Source organism: Mus caroli, chromosome 9, assembly GCF_900094665.2.
Source record: "Mus caroli chromosome 9, CAROLI_EIJ_v1.1, whole genome shotgun sequence".
Lineage (NCBI taxonomy): Eukaryota > Metazoa > Chordata > Mammalia > Rodentia > Muridae > Mus > Mus caroli.
The window spans coordinates 114798298-114809272 of NC_034578.1; the positions used below are offsets into that span (position 1 = coordinate 114798298).

Below are 10975 nucleotides of genomic sequence, written 5' to 3' on the forward strand. Positions count from 1 at the left end.
TTTTTTTGAGAAGGGGGTTTCTGAAGGCCTAGATCTTACTACATAGCCCAAACTGACCTCATATACTTATCAGTCTCTTTGCCCCAGCCTCTCAGGTACAGGAATATGGATGTGAGTCACCAAACCTGATTCTTACTGGACTTTTAAAGAATTCCATGCCATCCTCTTGGTCATCTCTCTCTCTCTCTCTTTCTCTCTATGCATATGTGTATGTGCATATGCACATGTGTGTGCTCACAGGTGCACATGTGTGTGGGTACATGTGTACATGTGTGTGAGTGCATGTGCACATGTGTGTGGGTGCATGTGCACATGTGTGTGGGTACATGTGTACACGTGTGTGAGTGCATGTGCACATGTGTGTGAGTGCATGTATAGATGGGACAGCCCATGCTGTTTGCCATTCTTCATATGCTGCCCACCTTCTCTTTTTACGTAGGGTTTTTCACTAACCTGGAATGCCCATGTTCACTATGCTGGCTGGTTGTAGAGCCTCAGAATATATTAGGTCTCCACCTCCCTGATGCTGGGATTACCTGCAGTGGATACCACCATCCGTGCCCAGCCCACTGACCAGCTGTGCCCTCTGAATTCTGGCTCTTTATCTCAACCCCAGCCAGGCCCCACCACCCTCAAAGGCTCAGGCATGGGCTCAGGCCTGTACTGTCTTGGTGAAGGTCGTTAGTCATAAAGAAGGCCATTGTCTTCCCACTCCCACCTCCATTCTATTCCAGCTGCCGTCTTAGCTCCTCGGCCCGTCCTTTAGGATGCTGTTCTGAGGCCATCTGGTCTATAAACAGTTTACTTCCTGTGGAACTCTCCACCTTGCCTCTTCTCTTTCAGGGACTCTAGAGGCCTCTGGTTTCTATGAAAGGCCTGATAGACCACACTGAGGAGTATGCTGTATGCTGTACTCTAGCCCCATGGGGGAAGCCAGCTTTTCCTAGCCAGCCTTCAAAGAACAGCTAACACTGGAGGGGTTCTCCTCAGCTTCTTCCTATGTGCATGCATTAGCTTCCGTCCTTCTGGTCAACCTGATGTATGTGTCAGGGCTTCAACCGTCCTGACCTCCTGTGATGAACTCTGCATTGTCTCCTGGGCTTGGGCATGTGCCCAGCCCACTACCGAGTTTAGGGGTGTCTGTTTCTGTTCCCAATTCTCCTCCACTCAGTTCATCTACTCAGCATTCAGGGTAGACCAGCTATGTGCTAGGTCCTCTTTAGTGCTGGGGCATACCAGCAAAGAGGGCAGAGAAGATTGCTGCAGGAGGCAATCGCCAAAACCTCAGCCCTTCCTTTGTCCTGGGTGAGCAAAGTCCACTGCGTTCCTGTGTGCTCACCTCTGTCTTTCCTGTCGTGTATGTTCTCAATGCCTTGGCCTGGTCTCCTTGGTTCTCTGGGCTTTGAGTACCTGGCAGTGGTGGGGAAGATTGTATCCCCGAGGGAGATTTCTCAGGCCAAATCAGGGCCTTGGCTGGAGCAGTCCACCCTTTGATCCCTATCACTTTTTAGCTCCTTAAACTCTTCTTGCTCAACTGTGGGTTAAAGCAGAAGGTGGTATCCGCGCCGCTGTCTAGGTGGTTACTGCACATTGCTCTGTGGATACCGCGTGACTTGTGCTAACCAGAGGTTCCCCTTCCATTCCCAGCGTCACTGGCCGGCATGAGGCTGGAGGAAGGAGATATTGCGGTAAGGTGACTGCTCACACCTGCAGACCGACTGTCCTGGGGACCGGGGTGCCGAGTCTCAGCTGTGTGTTGGCGGCTACTGCCAGAGGGTCCTGCCGCCTCTAAAGAGAATGGAGGCCCACTGGCTTTCCTTAGGTCATTGCCCTTTGCTGATGTTAGGCATGACCCCTGTCCGCTTGACAGTGACTGCCTGCTAGGCGCAGTCGCTGAGGGTTGGAAAAGGGCTAGGCTGCTGTGAGCTCCCAGGTCTGTGGGAAGATTTCCTCTATGGCTTTTCTATATCTACCAGGGGGGCCATTGTGGAAACCATTACTTCCATGATTCGGAATTAAGCTCTAGAAAGTCCGTGATGGTGACCACAAGAGCCTGACTCTGGGTAACTGACTTTTAACTCACGTGGTATGAGGAGAGTCAAGAAAAAAAGAAGGGTCAGCAGTTGTCACCTGCAGTATGAGGGTCAAAGTGACTGGATGAAGGCAGGGTGGGGTGCAGAGTGCATCACTGGCAGAGGACACTTGTAGGCAAGCCCCAGGCACCTCACCCTCTGCTCTGCTCTCCTCAGGTCAGCCTGGGCACCAGCGACACCCTGTTTCTCTGGCTCCAGAAGCCCATGCCTGCCTTGGAAGGCCACATCTTCTGCAACCCAGTGGATGCGCAGCATTACATGGCGCTTCTATGGTAATCCTGGAATTTTTGGGCTGGGGAAAGAAAGTGCACACAGTCCAGGCACAACCAAACACCCCCCAAGCTCTTCCTACGAAATTGCCTCCTGGGCAGCTAAGGCCACAGGGACACGTGAGTTCTTGACAGCAGAACCATCTGCGGAAGAGCCAAAGACGTACAGGCCCCCCGAGCTTAGGTGCAAACTCCACCTCCAATGCTGTCCTGGGTGGTGCTGGTTTTGTAAGTAAGGCGTGTGCTTCGTGGCGCTGTGACCTACATGTTTAAATTGACCCTCAGCAAATGATCTGGGGACAGCTTGCTTCCGAGAGTTCTTACAGGAGCTGCATGCTCCATGTCCTGGTCACAAGGCTTTGGTACCTGTTGGAAGCGACTTGGCTCAGAAGGCTTTTGAGCTGTAAGCATCTAGAACCACTGGAGAATATTCAGGTCTAGTTGGGCTAGTACCCAGCACTATTGAAGAGCAGAAGCAAGGTATAGAGAGCCCTGTGTGGGTCCCTCTATGGCAATGGCCAGCATAAACATATCCCAAGATAAGCGTGAGTCCAGCACCTTCCAGGATGTTCATGAAACCAAAGGAGACACTAAAATACTTGAGATTTGGGCCGCCTGTGATGCCCCTCCCATGGGTTGTGGTCTAGCCTGACCTGGAGACCATCTGCCTGGGACTCTTTTCAACAACCCTGTGTCCAGTCTGGGAGAAAAATCCTTGCCTAGCATGGGGGGGGCACCTGGATTCCAACTTAACATCACCAAACCCGGGAGCCCAGGGCTCATACTGTGTGTGTTTCTGCAGCTTTAAAAACGGCTCCCTCATGAGAGAGAAGATCCGAGATGAGTCGGCCTCCTGTTCCTGGAACAAGTTCTCTAAGGCCCTGCAGTCCACGGCGATGGGGAACAACGGAAACTTGGGTAGGCTGGGCCTGTGGACAGGGCAGCAAGGCTCGGGGCACCATGAGTTGGGGCGTGTAGAAGTTGGGAGGGGGCGCTTTCTGTCTCCACATGTGTTCTCATGAGCTGGTGTGGGTGCCCAGGTTCTGAGGGTGTGCACTCACACGGTACCCTTGGCTGCTGCTCCCCAAACCTGTGGCCCGCTCCTCAGTATGCAGGTGTCTGCCCCAAACAGAAGGAAGCAGCAGGCTATGTCCTGAGGAAGAAAGGGACATGTCTCTCTGAGCATACCTCACCTGGTGCTCAGGGTTAGTGAGGCAGCTGTTCTTCAGCTGAGCTGCCAAGTGCAATAAGAGAGGTTGCCTCAGAACAGCCCAGGCCTTCCCAGTCCCCTCTGTCCAGTGAGAGAGAAAGGTCACAGGATATCACAGGGCCCCTCTGGGGGATGGGAGGAGGCTGAGGCACAGATGACATAACTTTGCTTCATCTTTTTGGAAGTTTTTTGAGAGACTGTATTTTTTTTTTTTTTTGCTCTGAGATGGCGACAGCTATAATCCCTTTCTGCTTTTGCTTCAGGTTTTTATTTCGATGTAATGGAGATCACCCCTGAAATTATTGGGCGTCATAGGTTTAATGAGGAAAACATGGAGGTACTTGTGTCCTTTTCGTGTGTGTGTGTGTGTGTGTGTGTGTGTGTGTTTACATGTGTGTTGCCGGTGTGCGTGGAGTCTTCCTGGGCTGCTCTTCGGCCGTATTCATTGGGACAGGTTCTCTCAGTCAAAGCCAGAGCTTCCTCAGGGGATTCTCCAGCTCCACCATAGGAGTCTCCAGACTCAGGTCCTCTTGCTACCCGGAAAGCACTCTAACCAGCAGCTGACTTCCCAGCCTCAGACACGTACGCTGCGGGCTTTAGAGCTGCATGCATTGACTCTGGCGTTGAGCCTTGTGTAACAAGCTTTTAGGGGGTGCATCTTCTGCTCATCCACAGGTGTGCTCGGGTGCATTCTAGAGTTGGGGTCTCAGGAGGGGCTTAGACAGGTCCCGCCCCTCCCCAAGGAAGAATGCAAGCAGTCACAGTGCTCTGTGAGCTCCTGTCAGTTCCCCTGACTGCTGTTTGTTGCAGGACGTTTCCTTGGTAACCGTATCTTCCACTGCACTGCAGCTCTTGGGTCCTGAGGGCAGGAATTTCTTTCTAGTGGAAAAGGCCCTTCAGAGAGACATGAAGGAGCCCTGGGTTCCAGGCATCATGCTTGTGATTTCAGTTTCAACTCTGTGATGTAGGCACCGCTAGCCCTTTTTACAGATGTGGAAGTGGAGGCTTAGCCTTCATGGCCTGCCCAAAGTCACAAGCACATAGGTGGTGGAGGAGGCTCGAACCCAGACCTTCTTGGCTGGAAGCTGCGTTTCTCTCATTTCCGTGTGACCCTTTTACACACATATGCACAAACATAGACTTGGACACTCAGTCCCTCACACTATACCTATTTTACACACACACACAGAGACATGGACACCCAGAGTCCCTCACACTGTACCTATTTTACACACATGCACACATGTGCACATACACATACACACACACAGAGTCCCTCACGCTGTGCCTATTGTCTGGGGACAGGTTTCAGCCTTCCCTGGGGATGTGGAGATCCGAGCACTGATTGAAGGACAGTTCATGGCCAAGAGGATTCATGCAGAAGGCCTAGGCTACAGAGTCAGTAAGTAAGGGACCAGCTGGACATGATCTGGGGTCATGTGGGGCTTCTGGGGAGGTGGGGGTGGGGCTCAGAGAGTGTCTGTTCAGGTCTTACATTATAAGATGCTGTAGGGAGATGGTGGGTGGACTTGGTTCTGGGTGGGGTGAGAAAGCAACTGAGGTGCCTTAGAGAGCAGGTACAGATGTAGAGGCAGGGTGTTCTGCTTCTCAGCTCTGACACTATTAAACTGATCGCTAGGTCTGACACGACTGTAGGTAGACATTAGGAGAGGTCTTCTTGTGCCCACAGCTGTGTGCTAGCTGCAAATAAACATCCTGAAACTTAGTTAGTTTTTTATTTATTTATTTATTTATTTATTTTTTGGTTTTTCAAGACAGGGTTTCTCTGTGTAGCCTTGGCTGTCCTGAAACTCACTCTGTAGACCAGGCTGGCCTCGAACTCAGAAATCCTCCTGCCTCTGCCTCCGAGTGCTGGGATTAAAGGCGTGCGCCACCATGCCCGGCTGTTTTTAAGATTTTTTTTTTTTTTTTTANTTTTTTGAGACAGGGTTTCTCTATATAGCCCTGGGTGTCCTAGAACTCATTCTGTAGACCAAGATGGGCTTGAACTCAGAGAATTGCTGCCTGCCTCTGCCTCTGCCTCTGCCTCTGCCTCACATGCTGGGATTAAAAGCAAGCCAACATCATTTGGCAGATCATATTTTTTTTAAGCCCAGAAGGTCTCTGAAGCCCCCAGAAGTTTCTGAGAAACAAGATTGTGTGAGCAGGGCAGAGAAGTTGGTTCTGAGTGCCTAGCAGGGGTCTTTGGACCATCAATAATGGACATTTAGGTGTGGAGGGGCCCCCCCAGCAGCCTAGAGTGCAGAAGGCACGTGAGGACCATATGTGATACTTAATAAGCAATTCCTTTAGACCATAAAGATACTTACCCTCTTAGCAAGTTAAAAAGCAAGACTCAGTCTGGAGAGATGGCTCAGTAGTTAAGAGCACTGGACTGCTCTTCCAGAGGTCCTGAGTTCAATTCCCAGCAACCACATAGTGGCTCACAACCATCTGTAATGGGATCTGATGCCATCTTCTGGTGTGTCTGAAGACAGTTACAGTGTACTCATATATTATATATATATATATATATATATATATATATACATATATATACATATATAAAATATTTTTTATATATTTATAAATATATTTATATATTATGTTTATATATATTTTATATATTTATATATATTTATAATTATATATATATATATATATATATAATAAAATCTTTAAAAAACAAGAATCAATCCTGCTTTGTAAACCCTACTAGGTTCCTCTCAAACAAGACCAACAAGACCCCTGGGTTTTAGGGGGTGTTCCCTTTTTATCTTTCAGTATGTTTATAATTTGTGGATGGGGACAGGCACACAGTCAGCATGAGAGTGGAGTCCATTTCGCTCTTTCTACCATGTGAGCTTTGAGATTTGAACACTTGCCACCAAGTGTCTCTCAGCAGATTTATTATTATTTTTTTTTATTTTTCATTTAAAAAAGTTCATTTAATTCTGTATGAACGCTTTAACTGCACAGATGTCTATGTACCACTTGTGTGCCTGGTACCAGCAGAGGCCAGAAGTAGGCATTGAAGCCCCTGGAATTGGAATTACAGACAGTTGTGAGTGGCCATGAAGGTGCTGGGCATCAAACCCAGGGTCCTCTGGGAGAGCAGCCAGTGCTCCTGATCACTGAGCCATTTTTCTAGCCCCTGTTTAGTTGGTTGGTTTTTTTTTTCCCCATAATTTTGGCGATGGGACCCAGGACCTCATGCCTGCTGGGTGTGCATCTCCCACTCTCAAACAGGCTCTCCTAGATACACATGCCTACAAGCGCAAAGATGCACCCGTGGAGGTGCTCGTCTGTGCTTCTCCAGGCTGTTGGGATGGATCGGTTTGTTCTTGGTCAGTCATCAGCACATTTAATTTTAATACTGCCTAAGAATCAAAAGGGGATTTCAAGAATAGATACCCATGCATAAATAAATAAATAAGTGTAAAAGAATGTTGTTGGTCAGGGTTGAGCATGGTTGCAGATACTTGTGAACTCAGCTAGATCAGGAGTTCTAGGTCATCCACCTACAACAAAGACAGTTTGGGGCTAGCCTAGACTAGATGAAATCCTATCTCAATCCTTGTCAAAGGGTGATGGAGGAGAGATGGCTCAGTGGCTACATTTAGAGAAGACTTAGAGTTCAGATCCCACCTCTCAAGTGCAAACCCAGATTTGAGGACCTAGCTCCCTCTTCTGCTCTCCCATATGTGTATTCACACACACGGAGTGAAATAAATCCGTTTAAAGAGTGAGATAATAGTAACAATAATAATAATAGCAGCAGTAATAACCCCGTCAAAGCTTTCTATAAGATTCAGGTATGGGGCACTTACCAATAGAAGAAAACTTCTATTATTAGTTTGTTGGGAGTTTTTTTTTTTTTTTTTTCCTTTTCTGGGGGCTGGGGGGGGGGGTGGAGCAAAGTAGCTGGTGGTGAACTCGGAGCCTTGTGTTTGCTCTGCCAACTGAACTACATCCTCCAACCCCACCTTCTTTGATTTTTCCATTGGTAAAGACAATAGAGGCAGAGGGGCTGTAGATTCCCAGGCGAATTACATATGAGGAGCCTTGCATGGGTAAGCCAAGCTTTGGGTCTCTCCAGAGCCATGGAGCCACCACAAGCCATCTGGCTGGAGGACAGTCCTTTCTGCCTTGAGAGAATCGCTACAGGCATTTCAGTTCTGTTTTATCTTTTGTCCTACAGTGCCCAAGACGAAGATTCTGGCCACGGGAGGAGCATCTCACAATAAAGACATCTTGCAGGTATGTGTGGTGGTGGCCCTGTACCACCACCTCTTCCTTGTCTTGCATCTAGGAGCTGGATGTCTGTCTTTATCACTCTCCCCCTTATTTGGAGGGAATAAACTGTCACTGAACCTGGAGCTCACAGATTTGACTAGAATACCTGGGCAGCAAGCCCCAGGGATCGACTAGAATGGCTGGGCAGTGAGCCCCAGGGATCGACTGAAAGTCCCTGGGATTTGATTCCCCCGGGCTGGGATTTCTGGCATGTGCTGCACATTCCTCCTCTTCTTCCTCCTGCTCCTCCTCTTCCTCCTCTTCCTCCTCTTCCTCTTCCTCCTCCTCTTCCTCCTCCTCCTCTTTCTCCTCCTCTTCCTCTTCCTCCTCTTCCTCCTCCTCCTCCTCCTCCTCTTCTTCTTCTTTTCTGAGACAGGGTTTCTCTGTATAGCCCTGGCTGTCCTTGAACTCACTCTGTAGACCAGGCTGGCCTTAAACTCAGAAATCCACCTGCCTCTGCCTCCCAAGTGCTGGGATTAAAGGCGTGCGCCACCACTGCCCGACTACATTCAGCTTCTTTACCTGGATTCTAGGGGTTTAAAGTCAGGTCCTTGTGCACACACAGCAAGCACTTGACTGAGACAAGCCATCTTCTCAGCTGTCCATCCATTTGTCTTGTGACACTTGAGGTTCTGAGTTTGATTTTCAGCACTGAAAATAAATAAGTAAATAAACTTAAGTCAGAGTTTATGTTGCTGTGATAAAACATTATGAGCAAAAGCACCTTAGGGAGAAAAGGGTTTGGTTCAGCTTGTAAGTCCATCACTGAGGGATTCAGGGTGGGAACGAATACAGGATCCTCCAGACAGGAACTGAGACAGAGCCCATGGACCGGTACTACTTAGTGAGTGGCTTGCTTCTTAAGGCTTGTTTAGCTTGCTGTCTTATAGAACCCAGGACTATTTGCCCAGGGATGGGCTCCCACCCACATCAATCAGTAATTAAGAAAATGCCCCCACAGGCTTATCATCAGGCTGAGCTTATGAAAGAAATTTCTCAACTATGTTTCCATCTTATCAGTTTCTAACTTGTGTCAAATTGACAAAAACAAACAAACAAACAAACAAAAAAATCCAACAAACCAATGAGGATTATAAATAGTTAAAAAGCCAGGGGCATAGGCATGAGGACCCGAGTTCAGATTCCCATGGACAGAAAATATCTGCCTTGGTTGTGTGAACTTGTAATCCCAGCACTGGGAAGTGGAGACAGGAGGTGCAAGCGTCTGCAGCTCTGAGTGGGAGGTATCCTGGCAGTCAGGGGCCAAGGAATACAACCAAGTCACACCATACAACAAACCTCACACAACAGACAGACAGACAATGCTTCTGCTGGGTAGAGAGCAGGTGGGCAGGTTTACATAGGGTTTCCTGTGGGGGCCGGTCTGGGGGTGGAGCTTTCCAAGGTGGTCTGGGATTGGACGGATTTTTTTGACTTGGTTTTGGGGCAAGCACAGTGATTAGTAGGATTTTTTTGGCCTCATTTTAGGCTTACCCCCACCCCCACCCCCGCTAGCCCAGGGAGCCAGGTCACTGTCCCTCCTCAAGGGGCTGGAACAGCTGTCATTGCCTTTAGAGAAGTCTGGGCAGCAGGAGCCTAGCCGCTCAATCGAGTCCTTCCAGGGGTTTACAGGGGTCTCTGCGAGGGTTGGCCAAAGCCACTCTCGCCAATTTGTAAGCTGAAGTCTCTGCGCCTTGGAGGTAGAAGCAGGAACATGGTGTGCTTGTGGCTAGCCTGGTTACATACCAAATGTCAGTCTGGCTTGAGCTATGTGGTAGGACCTTGTCTTTAAAAGGTCTAGAGTCAGCCTGGAGACTGTAGCCCTTCTCTAGGGTCCTCCTGTCTCATCACCAGCTCCACGTGCTTTGGATGGGAGGCATCAGAAGTCGTGAGGAAAGAGAGCAGAGTCTGGAAGGTTCTGAATGATCTCTCTGAGCAAGGACTTACCCATTCCAAATTCTGTGTCCCTCCCAGGTGCTTGCAGATGTTTTTGGGGCCCCCGTATACGTCATAGACACCACCAGTTCAGCCTGCGTCGGCTCTGCATACCGAGCTTTTCATGGTAGGTCAATGAACAACAGGGCAGGATGTCTCACGGGTGTTTAAGCATCACTGGGCTGAGAAGCGTGGGAAGGGGGGAGAGGGTGAATTCCCTGTTGAAGGACACCACAGTCTCAGGACTGTTAGCATCATTTTTATCCCAGCAAGAATGAACCCCTACCCTTTGTCTTGTGTGCTCTAGTTAAAGTGGAGAAAGGGAGGCAGGATTCAAATGAGATGAGGTCTGTCCAAGTCAAACTCTAAAGGCAGACCAAAAAAGCCACAGGGCATGCTTTGAGGGCAGCCTAGTTGTAGGTTTGTACAGTCAGGGGAGATGAAGACAGTGGATGGAGTCCCGAAAAGCAAGAAATTGAGACAGTGGTGAAAGCCTCGGAACCAAGAAGTCCAGAACCATGGACAGCTCCGCAGAGGCCCTGACTCTGTGGGCTGTCTCCCTGGAACTGCAGACATTGCTGGAAGACAAAGACAGTTAGGGGTTAAGGCTAGTCTCCTCAGTTAAGCTGCTTTACCCAGTGACCTGTCCCTAGGGAATTCCTGGCTGTCAGCTGCATCAGGGACTCCACCCTTTCACTCCGGGGGGTTCATTCTTTCCCTGTGAACTCACTCCTCAGCACACCCACTTAAACTTGATATTTCTTTCAACATGGAAAATGAAGGGTGGAGCTCTATGCTCTTTAATAATGAGTCTTTACCTTCATTCTTGTTTCTCCTCCAACTTCTGCAACTTCATGTAGCAAGATCATTGGGGAATTTACTTCCAATTTTTTACTTCTTACCCCAATGCTGGGAACTGAACCCAGGGCCTTGTGTTTGTCTGTGCTTGGTAGACTGTCACAAGCCTCTCTCTCTCTCCTTCTCTCTCTCTCTCTTTAATGTACTTTTTGTTTTGAGATGAGGTCTTACCAAGTTGTCCAGGTTGACTTGTAACTCAGTCTGGATTCCAGGTGAGCCTTGAACTCCCCATTCTCCGATGTGTATAACAACAACAACAACAACAACAACAACAAAAATCACCCCATTTTAAGTAATTTTTATAAGCTATTTTG

At 48.8% G+C, this 10975-nt stretch overlaps 1 protein-coding gene across 1 annotated transcript in view; it reads left to right on the forward strand.

Annotated features, from left to right (window-relative positions):
- Positions 1-10975, forward strand: part of Xylb (xylulokinase) — a 36681-nt gene that overhangs the window by 22166 nt on the left and 3540 nt on the right. Inside the window, exons 11-17 of the mRNA XM_021171378.1 lie at positions 1648-1688; positions 2250-2365; positions 3165-3280; positions 3836-3909; positions 4878-4974; positions 7774-7832; positions 9843-9930. Of these exons, the coding sequence (XP_021027037.1) occupies positions 1648-1688; positions 2250-2365; positions 3165-3280; positions 3836-3909; positions 4878-4974; positions 7774-7832; positions 9843-9930 (591 nt within the window). The remainder of the gene's footprint in view (positions 1-1647; positions 1689-2249; positions 2366-3164; positions 3281-3835; positions 3910-4877; positions 4975-7773; positions 7833-9842; positions 9931-10975) is intronic.